Below are 18,090 nucleotides of genomic sequence, written 5' to 3' on the forward strand. Positions count from 1 at the left end.
AAAGTACTACTGGGGACTCTAAACAAATGACAGGGGATTGGGGATTCTGAATAACCAAATCTAAGCCAATTTGTATGCTGCAAATAACTTGTGGAACAAAAATCGCATACAATAGCATTAATGTTAACCAATGTAAATTACTTTCTCTGCACATATCCTAATCTTCCTTTACACACACATACACACTCTCTCTCTTTCAGAGCTTGATAGTGACCCACTACTATGCTCTGGCTGTTTTTTGTCACTAGCATGGCCCAAAGTAACTAGAATTTAAGAGCACATGTATACATATACATACACATACATGCTATTATACTCTGCATGTGTGCATAAATATATATATACAGACAAGGTTCTTTGGATAAATCCAATATCTTTTATTAGATTAATTCAAATAGTTGGAAAAATTCTTCTTAGCAAGATTTTGGGCACAAACACCCTTCATCAGGCTGAGGATATATGTAGTGCATACACATACATATAGATATTCACACACACACACACACATACACACACACACTCACTACTCCCAAACCACATAGTTCAGATTTGGAATAAATCTTTTTTCTTCAAACAAGAACATAAAATTTACTGACAGTAGTTTCTGTTTCAAGCAATTAAGACTCAACTAAAATTAAAATTTTTCAAAGCTCCCTTTAGGAATTGTGAAGCCAAATACTGTATTTTAATGATGATATTTTAATAGAAATTGGGTATCCAAGTCCCTAAGGTAGCCCAAACAGATTGTGAACCAAAAGATCTTGATAGCGTATGAAACAACAGGTTGATTGTAGATAGTTAATTCCCCCTTCCCTTGAAACAAGAGCACAGAAACTGACCCACTTTTTTTCCATCACTTACACCATCATTTCATAGCTAGGAGCATCAACTCTGAGAAGTGGAAGCCTTTAAATAAAAAATAAATTATATGGTTATAGCTAGGCAGTAGGGGGACAAGAAGAGAGAATCACCCTACACAAGTACCTGTGTGAGTCCTCTGGTGAGCCTTTAAATGGGAGCTCTTTGTATAAACCTTCCGGCACCCATTAAACTGACAGCGATGAACCCTCTTCTTATTTTCTGGGGATGCCTCACCCCCTGCCCCTCCTTGTTCACTGTCGCTCTGCCCACTCTTTACTGTGCCCGCTGTTGCTGTTGCCACTCCCACCTTCACTGAACTCAGCGAAGCCTTCTTTGCCACCAGTTTTAATGTTACTGTGCCATCCACTGCTGAGAGAGTTTGTGAGGTTTTTACCAAATGGCGGCTGAGCTCAGGAGAGGAAGGGGGTGTTAATGAGGTCACTGCGTTGAGTTGGGCCTGGTTGACGGCGGTGTAGCCCTCTATAGAAGAGCTGGTGGGCTGCAGGCTGAGGCATGTCTCAGATAGCAGTTTGTCCCGTGAAAGAATGATGTCCATGTTAGTGCTTTTGTCACATGTACTCGTCTCCACAGGTAACAGAATGGGGTCCAGCCGTCGGATACTGTCCTCTGTATCTGGAACGGAGGCAGCATGAAGAAAACAGTCCAAATCCTCACCAAAGCTCTCTGAGATCTTCCTTGGCTCTGTCTGAAGATAACGTTCCAATTCGAGGCATGTCTGCAGAAGGTGGGGAAGGAAAGAAACCAACATCAGAAACCAATTGTGGGATTAACTACTGCTTAGGGCTGGGGAACCAGCACAGTAATCTCTCTGTGTCCAAAACAGTTCAAAAATAATCCTGGTACACACAAAGCATTTATAGAGAAGGTACTGAAATGGATCTTCTCCTGTAAAGCAATTAGTCACTGGGCATAAACATTTCCAATACAAGGAATTTAATTTCAAGATCACCTGAATCCAAAGCACAGGTTGGCAGCGGCTCAGTCTACACTTAAAAATGGCACAATGTTGATGAAGCTCTTTAGGGCTAAAAACAGACATTTCCAGATAACCAGTTCCTTCTACTGGAACCTGAAAAGGCCTACTAGAATGGAAGATGTTGTCATTTTAGAGCTTTTTATGACACTGTGGACATGGGACTCTGTATGCCAGATACTTGACCTACATGCACGTGTTACTTACACAGATCTGGAATAAGTTTCTGCAACACAAAAACTACTATCCTGTCTCTATCATAAAAGTTTCATTTGCATTAGCGTGGGATGAACCACATTACTCAACAAGTCAATTAAACTTTGTGGCAGCATATCTTCAACTATTTTCCGTAACCCACATTAGTATTTACAGAAAACAGTTAGAAATAGTTGGGGGGGGGGGAGGTTTCAAAACTCCATTTTTCATACCCTGCTATCTGAAAAGCGTGGCTGATTTGGCAAGATGACTGTAATCCAATAGGACTTGAAGGGAGACAAAAGGTCTAACAAATACGTTTTAAGAACCCCTGAAACTTACCTCCCAAGACAGCATTTCAATAGATAATAAGATTCACATTTTACTCTGATTTTCAAAGCAGCTTGGCGGGATTTCAATGCCCAGTTAAATCTCAACCTGAAATTCCAATACCTCCCAACACTCTGGCTGGAAACAAACACCTATACTATCAGGAATAGAGTATACAGGTTTCATCAGCAGGTGTATAAATGACTCCCATTCATAGGTTTGGAAGGTGTCAAGAGAATTCCTTTAAGCTCATCACTGATGTAGGATTGAGTATTGTCTTTGCCTTGAGTAATCTTGTGGGAGTAATTTTATGTTTAGGGACAGAAGGAAACATTTTGCAAGCAATTAATTTAATTGTTTTTCTTTTTTTTAGGGATAAGTGTTAGAATTTGTTCCTTCCTCTGGAATGACAGCATGGAGATAGAGTCCATGGTAGAGCACAGACAAGGCAGTGATAAATACAACTGAGAGCAGCACAGCAGTTTACCTCAAAGATACCATTTTCAGGTACGTAATTTTATATATTACGTGTCTATCCATGCCAAGCCTGAAGCTAGGAGCTCAGCAGATCAAACCCATATTAGTTCCAACATTGATTACCTTAGACTTGAGCAAGTCTCTTATATTTTCTCTACTTTGGTTTCCCAACAGTCAGGTGAAGTTGTTGCATCCTAATCCACCACTGAGTAATTGAATTTGGAAAGCACTTTAGAGATGACATTCTTATTCTTTGGCCTTCCCCCAGCAAGAAGACCAAGATTTTAAAAAATGTACTGAATCTGGTTGCCCCACTGAAGATACTGTAAGTGCACTGCTGCACTTTCCAGGCTGCTTCTGACCCCTGGCACTTTAAACATGGCTCAGAGACCACTTCATTTATACCGACTTGGTTACCATGGGGTATTGTGGGAACAGCAAAACAATGTTATTCATAAAACTCTCTTGGGCCTGCTATGTCAGGATGAGTATCAATTCAACAGCCCCTGGGTTTCCTTATCTTCACCAAGGCTGTGTCCAGACAAACGCAGATGTCTGCGGCACCACATACTGCACAATCAGTTGTTCTCCATGGTGCAAGGGAGCAGTGTGGAGGGGTTTTTTGACTCTTGGATATCCAGGAAAAATGTGGAGTGTTGCACGCAGCGGCAGCATGTGCCACCCCAAGCCAGAGCCTGCCAGTCAGGCATAGTCCACTGCCAGCCAGGCTCCATGCAGCAGGATTGCTGCTGCTGCAGCCCCAGGAAGCCCCCAAGACCTCAGGTAAGGTCGCTGGGGCCAGCCTCTCCTACCCCACCTGAGGTAACTTGCCGTGTGCCACAGGACGCGTGGTATAGGCATTCCCCAGGGACGACCAGCAGTGGCATAAGCTGTGCCAGTACTAGTTGTCCCCAGGGAAACAAATGTCCATGCACATCTGGACATGACACCAGGGTACACAGTGGTGAAGGTACTCTAGATACTGAAACGAGCTACTCCCCATTATGTTTCTATCAATTCATATAACCTCTATTATACTAGCACCTGAATGCTTCAATGGCTTTTTTCTCACAACTGCTCCACTAGGCAGGAAAGCACTGTTACTCTTCATCACAGGGAAAAGTAGGACACAGGATAAATGACTTGTTTGACATCACTGCTGAAGTCTGTGGCAGAACAGGGATTTGAAAGCCAGTTTCTCATGTCCTATGCTGCCAGTCCTACCTTTCCTCTCTATGGCCAGGTACAGACATTACACTTTTTATCGGTATAAGTGATTGGATAACAGTCTATACCCATAACAGAATAGATGCTTGATACAGACTGGTTTAAAAATGGTAGATCGCAGTCTAAGATTTTCCCCCTCCACCAAAGGGAAAATGCGTGTTCTGTTCACTACTGATCTAAACTACGCAGTTTACAGAAAACCATGCATCTTAGATCGATTCTGCCTCAGGCTTTTTGAATGTCTGTACCTAGCCTATGTAGACAACAAGACAGTATTGTATTTTTGGGGCAGATATGCACTTTTTCTTTTACATTATCACTAGAACTGCTATTTCACAAAGAAACCACTAGAACTGCTCTGTTTCACAAGGAAATAGAGACTGCAGCCAGCAGAGGATCCTTTTCTTTTTCAGTTAGTAGTTCAAATGAAGCCTCTGATAAAAGCCAAACCCAAGCTATCAGGTTATTTTTTTCCCCTGGTCCCCTCTTAGTAATTTTCAAATTCCAAGAATAAAATTGTAAAGCTAATTCAGTACAAATTAAAGTTAAGGACTTGAGATCCCTGTTCAAGTTCCTGATATGTTTCTCTAGCTCACAGTCCTGTTTCGGAAGTTGAGAGAAATTGCCTATTTGTACTTTTTTCCTTTTTCATTAGTTGTTTTGGAACAGCTCCCATTTCCTCCTGCACAATGCAAATCAGCCCTGGGAACAGCCGCCCATTTCATTCCCCATTTGCTGCTTAGAAGAGGAAGCTGGTGAAACAACTGGAATCGGCATTAAACATTCAAGCAAGTTGTCACAGCTTCACATGTTACTGCTGCCTAATCTAGCAGGGAATGTGTGTGTGAGCGTAGGAGAAGCTTTATACCCTGAAACAACCCCCACCCTCTGCTTCAAATGAATGCTGTGCATTTGCTTTGTGGGGGAGGCAAGTTCTTTCAACATTTGCTTAGAAACTTTCTCTCTCCCTCGCTAACAAAACTCCCAAGCAGCCGCAGCAGTGCCCACCACTAGTGAGAACGCGCTGATCAGCTGTAAGATGAACAACTGTTTCCTGAACTAGTTACAGATCCCACGGATATTGCTGTTGTGGGTGCCAGTAATGACTTTACAAGCCTGTCAGTCACAGGCCTACTCTCTCACTCGTCTCAGCAAATGAGCAACACCGCAATCACTGCTGCTTAGGTACCAAAAATGGCACATAGCATCCTGGGATGTGCGTACCACATGAGCCACGGTGCCTGGGCTACCCATGCTAGACAGTGATATAAGGCAGGCTGCTCTTGAGGAAAGAAAAGGCTCCTTTTCTGTGTAAGCAAGGATCCTGACACAGCAAGGAAAACAGATCCAACTTGGGATCACAAATCTCTCCTGGGGCATCACAACAGATGTCACAATGGAGTTGGTGGGGAGACATTCAAAGGTGCAAATAGGAGGTAGCACGCATTCCCCTTGATCCGCAATGAGGTGACAATCTATGAAAATCACCCCTCCCCCCCATCATGAAAAGGATGAAGCTTTTCAGCTACCCCTGCTCATTTAATTTTGGCCTAATCGTCCAGTTAGCCTTTGTCCTCTGGGAAAGAAACAGAGATTTGGGGCTTAATAAATAAAAAGCTCCTGAGGGAGAGAAAGCATAATCCTAGGTTAGGGCAAAAAGAGACAGACAGAGACACACAGCCATTAAATCCAGTGACAGTCACATGACATTTCAATTGCTCTAACATTAGAAGGCCTGTGTTCTGTCTCCTCATTTCCCATACAAGGAGCAGGGAGGCACTGTCCCTTTAAGGCATAACTACCCCCATGACAACAATAGTAGTCCTGACAGTTTTTCAGCTTCACCATTAATTTTCCATAAAGAGCAGTTTCTCAACGAGCCCTTTTCAGGCAAGTCCTGATGCTTCAGAAACCTGTAATTATTCTTGGTTCCCCACCCCCCACAGTCTTTGCACCTGTGTCAGTTCAAGACACCAGCTGGTCATGTCTTGCCTTCTGCCTCTGAAATCCAAAACCAGCAGATCAAGCCCATCTCCCCACAGTGGGAAAGAAAACGACCAAAAGCAAAAGAAACAATATAACAAACACCATCTTCCCCCTCCTCCCCGCCTCGATCCCTCCACCGAGCCCATAGGAAAACACTGAGCCAGGAAAGCCTTTCGTCTAATCAGCATTGCAGACAAAGCCACAAAACAAAAGGGAAACGCCTGATGGGGTTAACACCGCTGCTCGCCTTCCTTTTACCCCCAATCCCAGTCCCACCTGCTGCTGTGTTGACGAAAAGCTGGCACTTACACGAAGAGACAAAGCTTCTTTCCTCATGAGCGCTCCCATGCTTGGGCTCAGTACCTTACACGACCTTTCTCTCTCTCCATCCCAAGTCACTGGAGGAAGCAGACTCTGGTTGCTGGGCTGCTTTGTATTTCTATAGGTCCCAGTTTTCTTCAGCACCTCTCAACACATCATCACATAAGTTCACCCTCAGCCTCAAGCCCTCAATCAGAGGCAGTGGGATTGTCCGAGATGTACACCAGTAGACATCAGACTTCCCATTATACTGCCCATTTTGAGGGATAGGATGACACATCTGTCTCCAACATCCTCCATCCCACCCTGGGTTCACTGGATGCTATGCTAGCAAGTGCATCCATTACTGCCAGCTGGAGTGGAGGCCAGTGTATGACTGTGACACAGCCAGATCGCAGCCTGGTGCTACCTCCCTGCAGCCCCATGCTGCCTCCAGCCAATCCCAGCACACCCAGATTAGGTCCAGTCCACCTCTGTGTACCAATCTAGCATGTAATCCAGCCCACAGGGGTCCCCATGAGTCTGGAAATTTGCCCACAGAAGAGCAGCAATTGCTGCCACCACTCCCCTACCACCAAATTTTTAGACTTTTGGGGACCCTCAAGGCCAGATGACATCACTTTGGGGACTGGATCTGGTCTGTGTGCTGGAGCTTGAGCACCCTTGCTTTAAATGGTCACAATGTGTTTGTGATGGAATGAGGGGGAATTTGGGTCTTGAATGAAGGACAGTCCCTAAGCAATGTGAACTGAAGGATATGCTTATTGTCCTTTAGGATGGTGTAATGTAGGAACCCTGTTGGATGTCTATGGATAATTCCTGTCCAGACTTTATGTAATTTAGAGCAGTAAAGACTCCAACTGGAAGAGGCAAATGGCTTGTGTCAAGTACATGATAACATACATGAGGCTATTGGTTGCAGTCAGGCTGTTTTTTTCAGGCTAGGCATCAAAAGTGACTCGATGCTTCAACCCACCTGCCCCGATTAACAGAGGTCATTTTCTTTGTACTTTCTTTTTGATTCAGCAGCTAAAAGTAAGGACGATTCACAGCTGACAAATAATAGGATGTGACTGCACTATGCTCTATGCTCACGCAAAGGGCTTGCAGTCTTGCATGTGGACTTTTCCTAAAAGACCTCAGCTGGATTGATTCTTCATTTCCAAATACAATTGCAAAAGAGCCACTTTCACAGCAAGCATCTGTATTGCATCAAGTTCTCAGGACACTAAATAGAAGGTAACTTTAATGCCCACATAGGTAGCTAACAGCACTTTTGGCTTTTTATGTAAGTCTATCCCAGACACAGCTGGTGAACTCAAACTGGCCGGTTTGCTGCCGGCCAAGCACTGTGGCCGGGAGCGGGGAGGCTGCAAAACACCCCACTCCTGGCTGGCTGCAAACCTCACCCCACTTGGGTGTAATGCTCCACCCACCCCACCAGTCTGAGTTTACCAGCCATGCCTGGTCTCTCCTACAATATTATGTGCACTGTTGAGTATCTGGGTGAATGCAGATACTTTCATACTCAGGTTGAATATGAAGAGTCAGAGCCTCAAATGGAATAAACCAGCGTATCTTCATTTACTTCAATTGATCTATGCTATATCAACGGAAGATCTAGCTGGTATACTATGTTGCTACCACCACAGCCTGTGCTAGCACTGATCCAGTGTGATTCAGAGTTTAGCGCTTGTCAGTTCACAAAAGCATGCCATGTAATCCACATGCCTCCTTCCCTCCAACACTCTTTCTGTTGGAAGTAATTATAATGTATTGAACAACATCAACATGCTCTGCTCTGTACAATACAAAGAGACTGAAGCCTCAGTGTTTTCCTCTTGGAGTCAAAAGTGAAACAGTTCTAATTTTCAAAAGACTTGCTGACCTACCTCTATGTACTGCAGATAAAGGAAGTTTAACCACTGACTTCAATAGGAGTAGGTGACAGTCAACATGGTACACTTTCATATCTCACCCTATGGCTCAGGCTGCAGTCTCAGGGTTGGAAGGGCTGGCTGTTTTTAAATCTGCAGGCCCTGATGCCCTCCACCCACGAGTGTTGAGGGAGCTGGCGGGGGTCATTGCTGTGCCCTTGGCCTGGCTGTACAAGCGATCATGGTCCATGGGCCAGGTGCCTGGAAATGGAAAACTAGCCAATGTGGTCCCCATTTATAAGAAAGGGAGAAAGGAGGACCCAGGAAACTATAGGCCCATAAGCCTCACATCGGTCTTGGGGAAAATCCTTGAAAAAATTATGAAGGATCACATCTGTGAGGGGCCAGCAGGGGAGATCATGCCCAGGGGAAATCAACACGGGTTCATCAAAGGCAGGTCCCGCTGGATCAACCCGATGGCCTTTTATGACCAGGTAACTAAATCCCTGGATGATGGTGTTGCCATGGATGTAGTCTTTCTGGACTTTAAGAAGGCCTTTGATACTGTCTCTCATCCCATTCTCATTAATAAATTGAGCATTGATGCCTACACAGTTGAATGGGTCAAAGATTGGCTGATGAGGTCCACCCAGAGAGTGGTGGTGGATGGGTCGTACTTAACCTGGTGGGATGAATAGTGGGGTCCCTCAGGGCTTGGTCCTGGGGCCTACACTGTTCAACATCTTCATCAGCAACTTGGACGAGGGGGTGGAAAACACATTGTCCAAGTTTGCCGATGACACCAAGATGTGGGGAGAGGTAGGCATGCTCGAAGGGACAGAGAGGCTGCAATTTGATTTAGACAGACTACAGAAGTGGGCGGATGGTAATGGGATGGTGTTCAATGTAGATAAATGCAGGGTGCTGCGCCAGGGGAGAAGGAATCCACAGCATACGTACAGGCTGGGGAGCTCCCTCCTTGTGAGCACAGAGGCGGAAAGGGATCTTGGAGTCATTATTGACTCCAAGATGAACACGAGCCACCAATGCCAGACTGCAGCCAGCAAAGCCAACCACACCTTGTCATGCATCCAAAGATACATCTCAAGCTGGTCCAGAGAGGTGATACTCCCTCTCTATGCGACTTTGGTCAGGCCACAATTGGAGTACTGCATCCAGTTCTGGGCACCGCACTTTAAGAAGGATGTGGCCTGCCTTGAGAGGGTTCAGAGGAGGGCCACCCGCTTGGTTGGAGGGCAATAGGGCAGGCCCTATGAGGAGAGGCTGAGGGACCTGAACCTGTTCAGCCTCAGCAAGCGGAGGCTGAGGAGGGATTTGGTGGCTGCCTACAAAATCATTAGGAGAGATCAACAGCAAATAGGAAGGGCCCTATTCTCCCCAGTAGCACCTGGGGTGATGAGGAACAACGGGCAGAAGCTGCTGGAAAATAGGTTCAGGTTAGAGATTAGAAGGCATTATTTTATTGTTAGGGTGGCTAGGATCTGGAACCAACTTCCTAGGGAAGTGGTCCTTGCTCCTACCTTGGGTAAATTCAAAAAGAGGTTGGATGACCACCTGTCTGGGGACGTGTGATCCCAGCGTGTGCTCCTGCCAGTGGCTGAGGTTCAGACTAGATGATCTGTTCAGGTCCCTTCTGACCCCAAACTACTATGAAACTATGTCAATTTCAGATATTTCCAATGAAGTTAGTGGGGTTATCCCTGACATTCACATCCATGCAATACTTCAAAACTAGCCCATCTATACAGGCCCTTAAAGAAAGAAGTTTCAGCCCATTTCTCTAGGGAATCATAATGGTACTTATCTCCTGAAGCTCAATAGTGGGTTAACCAAAACCCAAATACTTAAACTGAAGACTCAGGAAAAGACATAATCAACATTTTTAGTTGATTTCTCTCCTTTATTGATACTGAGATATTTTATTATGTCTTGATTTTAAATTTTTCTAGCAATCTATGGAAAGTTTGCATCTGAAATGTGCTACTTACTTTAAGTGCCATTTTATTGCAGATATAATGGGACATCAAACTCCAAACTTGGAAGCTATCCAGAACCTAATTAAGAAGCTTGGTGCTTTGATTGAGTTGTGACAGAGAATGAAAATGGTGACTGTGTTCTACAGGCTGGCATGATCTACAGCAGGGGCAGGCAAAATATGGCCTGTGGGCCAGATCCAGCAAGTCAGATCCAGCAAGCCAGGCCATTCTATCCAGCCCACGGGACCCCTAAAAAATTTTAGAAAATATTTCTCTGCTCCTGGCTGCCTGTCAAAGATGACAGGATACAGGGGCAGTAGGACCCAAGGGGAGCCATCAGCAAGATGCAGCAGCCCAGCCCCTCCCCATCCCCAGCCATTTCCCTGCCTTCCTTCCCCCACATTGCTTCACAACCATATGGCTCCCAGCTGCATTGATGGATTGCGGGAGCACAGGGCTGCACCAGTACCCTGGGGCTGTGTGTATGTAGGGACGGGGGGTGTATGTAGGGAAGGTGAGCATGTGTGTGTTTGTGTGTGTTTGTTTGTAGGGTGAGTCCCACATGCATACCCCACCATACACATGTACCCACACTGCCTCACACACCCAGCCACCCCCCACAAGCCCCAAACCCACTCACACCCCACATATCCACACACACCCACATGCTCCCTCACCCCACACCTCCCACATCTATCCACCCTCACAGACACACCCATACCCTCCTCCACATCCCCACACACCCACAGCCCCCGACAAACCTATACCCACCCCCACCATATACAAGAGTAAGACTTAATTTTAAACTATTATATACAATCATCTCTATGTACACTACACAAACACATGTAAACCAGAACATTTTTTTAATCAAACTAATGAATGTTGTAGATGTTTGCTTGTTAGAATATAATTTGGTATTTTTCTGGTTCCGAGATGGCAAAACCCCTTGCTGAAAGGAGTATTTCTGGGGGCAAGGAGAGGGACTTATGGTGGCAAAGGTCAAGAGTTAGGGGGTGGGACTTCCAGTCACAAGATGGTAACCAGGGGGTGGAGCACCTGTCAAGGCGTGGGGCTACCCATGCGGCCCTCAACAGCTTGCCAAAACTGGGTAAGTAACCCTCTGCCTGAAATAATAGCCTGCCCCTGATATACAGACTCAGTGTAATCTAGTTAAAGAGTCTCCCTGTGAGGCAGTTTGCTAGAGCCAGATTTGGTACTTCTGCTTTGGCAAAGTCAAGATTCCATTTCAACCACTATTTTCCAGATGCACATAAAAAGATCTCATCTATAATGTAAATTATTGTAAAAGTCTCATGTTCACAAAGGTGGCTTCCAAATATGTGCAGTAACATTAGCCTGAATATGCAGATGGCCTGAAACAAGTGTATGGAGAGATGTAAGCTACCCCCTTTCCTCTCAACTGCAACATGAATGCTGATGGCTAATGAAATGGCATCATCATTTCTTCCTTCGCTGCTGCTCACACTGGCAGAGGCATCATAGCTGTCTCATTCCTGAACACAGTAATGGATACTGTGGTGGGGTCTAGTGGGGCAGACAGTTACTAGAGTGGAGAATGTGGGATTTAAAACTAATCCACAGTCCACAAATAAACTAAGATGCTGATACATCTTCCTGCTACCCAAGGTTATCTACTTCCTGAATAAAAAATCAGTACCAGAACAAACCCTGCCCCTGAAAATCCCATGACACAAGCACCCATGGATTCCAAAATCTTTGTCTGTCTCACACCCAACTGCCAAAATCTCCAGTTTTTCCTCTCAGCAACTTCTATAGTGCTGCTGCTAATTTTCAGTACAAAAAGTTGCAGCACACTGTGGGTGCCTATACGTGAGTGCAGAAAATGCTTCAACATGCTGGAATTCCAGCACATGGGAGAAGCTTTGATTAATCAAGTGTGCTGGAGCGTGGCAATTACTGAGCTCCAACAGCCTCCTGCATTTCATGTATCTGCATCCCCACGCTTCAAAAGCTTGGTGGGGGGTGCTTGAGCTAAAGTTCATTGAACAACCTTCGGTTCAAGTGCTCCTACCACCATTTTGAAGTTCAGGAATGCTGATATACAAGATGTGGTGGCGCTTTAATTACAGCAGCCCTCAGAGCTGCTCTAATTAAAGCCCCAAACCCCAGAGCACATGTAAAAGTCCACTTAACGTTTAGTACTTGGGACAGCATAAAATGAACTACATGTAATAATAAAATAAGTTACATGGAGCACACCACTTCACTGATATATTTTGAAATGGACATATGGTGGGCCCTGTCATATGATGACTGGTAACAACCAAAGTCTGATGTCCCAGAAAGTCCGTTCTATTGCAAATGCTTTAAAACAATCTAAATGCTAAACACATTAAATATCATCCCTGTACATCTTGCCTTCAGGATGTATGTGCAAAAAAGGCCTGTTAGTACATTTAAACTTGGCATTTATCCAGGCTCAGATATGGTTTGGCCAAGGTGTTAACTGGATAGGCTCTCATCCACACGTGGCTATGCCCTTGCACAACATTGCTTAGCTTGAACTGGTTTAGATAGCAACAAGGTCTGGGGGCAGGCAATAGTGTACAAGTTTGTGACCTCTCCAGGATAACTTAGTTCTAATGAGCAACTGAAGACACTTATCTTTGTTCATAAATACTCCACAAAAATTCTTTTTGGGTCAAATTTTCCCTGTTTTGACCACAGCCAAAAAGATTAACTTTTAAGGATACTCATTTAACAATGCAAGTTTGTCCACTTGTTCAAATGTCAAAACCCATTTCTTGTGTTAGCTCTGTGAACTTTAACCCATATGTTTTGGATGAGAATGTAAAAAGATGCTGAAGTCATGAATTTCAAACTTTCCTTGTTTTGCTGGTCTTCTACAGCCTCAGTGCAATAAAGCTAAATGTCAGAACACTTCTGTGTATTCAATTATTGTTGAGATTCACCATTTTCAGACATGCACAATACAATTTTTCTATTATTTTGAGGAAATGACCTTCATTGCATCCTGAAATTATGTCAGATTTCAGGCATCCTAATGAATTCTAATAGCCAGAAACTCCAGTTGCATACATTGGCAAAATTCTATCGATTTAAATGGAACTATTTCAATTTACACAAGGGAGAAAGTGTTCCATGTGTTTCAAATAGAAAGTCAGAACCCAAGTCTTTCACAATACAGGTAATCATAAATAAAGACCCCAAGTTTGTCAGTGGTCGTCCCCAGTGTTAAGTAAGTATAGCCATAATAAACAGTGGATGCGTCTACATGTTCATTAATGTGTTTTTGCTAATGCACATTCAATTAGAACCTCTATTGTCAGGTACTAGAAAAAGGTGCATTAGCCTATTTTGGCACACGTTAGCAAAAGCACATAGTTATTTTGTGATGCTTTAATGCACATTAAAATAAGCTAATACACATTACAGCACATGTGTAGATGTGTCCACTGTTACACATTTCTAATCCAAAGTTGTTTGCTTTAAAAAAAATAAATCGATAACTCTCTTACTTTTGGGCTCTGACCAAGCATAGTAAATTATAGTATACTACTTTTGGAGGAAGCAAATAAAGGGGCAGTGGCTATGGATGATTGGATTCCAGAAGCATCTTGATAAATACCTTCAGATAAAAGACACGTACAAATTCCAGATTGAATGGCTAAAGGGTTTTTTTGTTGTTGTTGACTTTTTTAAAGACACCATGAAAAATTGCATGTAAAATCAACCAGCCACAACAACAAAAATACTAGCAATGTTAATGTAACATTTGGAATGGGCAATCAAGCATTCAGGGCCAAGAAATTCCAAAATTCATGCCTCAGCATTCAACCTTCATGCAACAGCTTCAAAAAACATCATTATGTATTTGTCAAATAGCAGCAAAAACATATAATACACACTAGTTTCTAATACAATCTTACATAGTCCATTGTGATAGACTTTGCAGGTAATGATATTTTGAGAGATAAGAAAAATAATAGTAGAGGTTTTCAGAATATTTCTGAAGAGTGCTTTGAAATAGAAATTATGTATGTAAGCTTCAAAGTGTGCACCTAACTTTTCTCCAAACTGTAAACTTTTCTCCAAACTGAATGAGTATATCTGATTTTGGATCCACCTCTAGTTGTGAGTTATAAATAGTAAAAGGAGATAATTAACTTCTCCAATTGCCAGATCCAGCTCCCAATGCAATCAATGGCTCAGGTTCCAAGAGTACACAAGAGCATGACAAACTGCTCCAGGAAGTGCATGAGAAAAAAAAAATTCTGATGGCTCTGCAATTTACAAAGTAAAACAATATTTTAGATCTTGATCCTTCAGGGAGTTTCACCCACACGGGTTGTTGAAGTGAGATCTACAGGAGGGCAGGAATCTTTGCGCATTGCCTTGGATCGGAATACAGACTAACAGCATGATAAATACTTGTTAACATCTACAGCTAGGTTAACTTTCAAGTCCACCAAATATGATATACATGTACAAATGTCAGCTGTGATCCTGCACCAACCATATCGACATCTATGAATCTATATTCAAAAGCGCATACAAGGTGAAATTAAAATAAGTTGTAAATTATTTCCTTTTCTCTAGCCTGATGTTGTATCAACACACAGCAGCATAACACTGGTCAGGCTGCAGCTGGAGTACTGCGTCCAGTTCTGGGCGCCGCACTCCAAGAGGGATGTGGACAACATGGAGAGGGTCCAGAGGAGGGCCACTCGCACGATGAGGGGGCAGCAGGGCAGGCCCTACGAGGAGAGGCTACGGGACCTGAACCTGTCCAGCCTCTACAAGAGAAGACTGAGGGGGGATCTAGTGGCCTGTTATAAACTAGTCAGGGGGGATCAGCAGGCACTGGGGGAGTCCCTGTTCCCCCGAGCACTACCAGGAGTGACTAGAAATAACGGTCACAAGCTGGCAGAGGGTAGATTCAGACCAGATATCAGGAGGCACTACTTCACTGTCAGGGCGGCTAGGATCTGGAACCAACTTCCAAGGGAAGTGGTGCAGGCTCCTACCCTGGGGGTCTTTAAGAGGAGGCTAGATGTACACCTTGCTGGGGTCGTTTGACCCCAGTACTCTTTCCTGCCATGGCAGGGGGTCGGACTTGATGATCTGCTCAGGTCCCTTCCGACCCTAGAAACTATGAAACTATGAAACACTGAAATGTCTAAACCAAGTGTTTGATTGCTCAATTTTAATCCTGCATTCTGAACAATATTTTTCCTGGTCTATTGTATCTGTCATACTGTCCACGATACCCATTCACCATTAGACAATATTGCTCCAAAAGCCTTTTTTATGTTCCTTTGTGTAGTATTTTTGGCTGCAGGGAGGAAAGGGTGTGGGACCTGTCTGAGAAACAGGAAACAGGGAAGCAGAGGGGAATGTGTTAGAGATTAAGGTGGGGATAAAAAGAATAGAAGAGCATTTGTACCATTTCTAAATCAAATGGATGGGGCCAAAGAATGACCCAAGTTACATTGAGAGCAATTCCCCAAAGTTTAAAGATAAAAGAGAAAGCACAAATATTAGGTCTCACTACCACAAAGCCAAATATTTGCCTTTTTTTAAAAATCTCTTGGGTAGTTTGAGTTATTTTAAAAAAAGAAAATAACCTCTTGGGTGCCTTTGGCCTTGTCTCTCACATTAGTGGCCAGTGCTGAGGAGAATGGAGTTGAGCTTATCCTACCCATCTGGTCCCTCTGATGTGCTCCACAGTCAGAATTTTGCCTGTGAGGCTGTTCTGGACTCCAACCCAGCGCCCTCTCTCTGAACCTCCGTGTACCAAGGTGCCACTCACATCTGCAGCAGCCTCCTGCAGGAACTTCTGGCTCATGAGTAGGTCAGCAGATTTTAGTGGGTGGAACATACTCCGCCTTGGGCTCTAAGAGATCTGCTGCTGACTTACTATTTCAAAACCAACATGACGTGTGCACCATGGAGATAAATAAGCCAGTGAAGGAAAGAGAGATTCCAGTTTCAACATTCCAATTAGAGAACAAAGTTGGAGTAAAAATAAAAGAATGGAAAACACAACCAGATTCTCAGCTGGTGTAAATTAACATAACTCCACTGACATCAGTGCTCCCATTTCCGCCATCTGAGGGCGTAGCCTAAACCAAGACAATTTCTGCCTCTGCTTAGACCAGCATAACCCCACGCAGAGTCAGTGTGGTTGGGTGGATCTAAGTGATGGCAACATTTGGCACACTGCTAAAGGGAAGAGTTAGTTATTCTGTTTACTTAAAAATCTCCCACTGTGTTTCACCAAAAAAGGAAAGAAAACAGATGTTTATATAAACAGCACAATCTTGAAATGTGGGGGTTGTGTCTTGTCTGTGCCTTCAGGCCCAGTGACTGACTTACAAGGTCAGGCTTTCACAAGGTGGGTTGTACCTGTGCTGTATATAATGTAGGCTGGCTCTAGGTGTAATGGCTTTTATCCCTTATGCACAGCAACAATGTGGTCTCTGCATGAAATTTCCATTGTCTACTTTCCCACAGCATGAGCTTGCTGCTTTCTAACTGTTGTTCACTTGTATTGGTTCATACTAGTTGGACGGGTTTTCTTTTCAAATAGGCATTTTTTAAATTGCATTCAAAAACTGAAGCAGAGTTTTGGCCAGTGCTGAATTTTGTCCAGTTGTTAAATCCCAGAGACGGTGCTAAGGTCAGACTGGTCCATTCTCTCTCTGTGAAATGGTTGTGAGGACATTACTCTACAGTTATACAGAGCATTTTGAGATATGCCAATGAAAAAATGCTTTTTCAGTGCAAAGTTATCACTATTTATGGAGCGTAGAAGGAATGCAAGGTTTTAATATTATTGGAAGTCCTAAGGCAAAACATCTTGTTGCATATGCTACCATGATAAAAACTATACGTTTTTGCACTGATCCTTTGCTTGGTTATACAGCTACATAATATAAATCATTATTATATGCCTTCCTTTGAAATACTGTCCAGTTTCTCTGTAATACATACCAAGCCAATAGAGATAGACTCCAACTCAATCCATTATTATGTAGATTAATGTGCACAGGGGGGTTCTTGTTAGAATCATTGTGTGTTAGAATCATTGTGTTATTGAAAACAGGAGGCATAGGAGACAGAACTTGGGAACAGAAGACTAGAAGGTGAAGTATCAGGATGAGTGGAGATCTGCCACCAGGATGTCAGACACTTCTCTCCTACTGAGAGTAGCCAAGTGAATGAAGGTGCCTGCCCATTTCTGGATATTTTCTTCATTGTTTTCCAAACCCCTTATAGACACTGTTCCCTTCTACTTCTATGATCTTATGTACCAATCCATTCACTTCCGTGTTTGCCATTTCCCTGTTGTCTTTTTTATTAGAAGCTGTCCCTTAGATGCTAAGTATCTGTTTCTCTTTATGCTTCTCCCTTTAGCCTTGCTTTCTCTTTATTGAAGATTATCCCTGAAAAGTATTTTGTGATAGCACCTGAGACAGATATACATAGCAGAATAGCATAGGTATACGCCATATTCACTCAGTGCCTTTTATCTCATAGTTTCATAGTTTCATCTAGTCCGACCCCCTGCCATGGCAGGAAAGAGTACTGGGGTCAAACGACTCCAGCAAGGTGTAAAGCTAGACCCCCAGGGTAGGAGCCAGCACCACTTCTCTTGGAAGTTGGTTCCAGATCCTACCCACCCTGACAGTGAAGTAGCACCTCCTGATATCTAGCCTGAATCTCCCCTCTGCCAGCTTGTGACCGTTATTCCTGGTCACTCCTGGCAGTGCTCGGGGGAACAGCAGCTTCCCCAGTGCCTGCTGGTCCCCCCTGA

General features: G+C 43.8%; 1 protein-coding gene across 1 annotated transcript in view; it reads right to left on the reverse strand.

Moving 5' to 3' along the window:
* The window catches only part of KLF7 (KLF transcription factor 7), an 88,074-nt gene that overhangs the window by 45,233 nt on the left and 24,751 nt on the right, over nucleotides 1-18,090 (reverse strand). Inside the window, exon 2 of the mRNA XM_090044841.1 lies at nucleotides 985-1,597. Coding sequence (XP_089900967.1) covers nucleotides 985-1,597 — 613 coding nt within the window. The remainder of the gene's footprint in view (nucleotides 1-984; nucleotides 1,598-18,090) is intronic.

The sequence above is a fragment of the Crocodylus siamensis genome, chromosome 4 (genome assembly GCF_052110815.1).
Source record: "Crocodylus siamensis isolate JL-2025a chromosome 4, ASM5211081v1, whole genome shotgun sequence".
In the NCBI taxonomy this organism is placed as follows: Eukaryota; Metazoa; Chordata; order Crocodylia; family Crocodylidae; genus Crocodylus; species Crocodylus siamensis.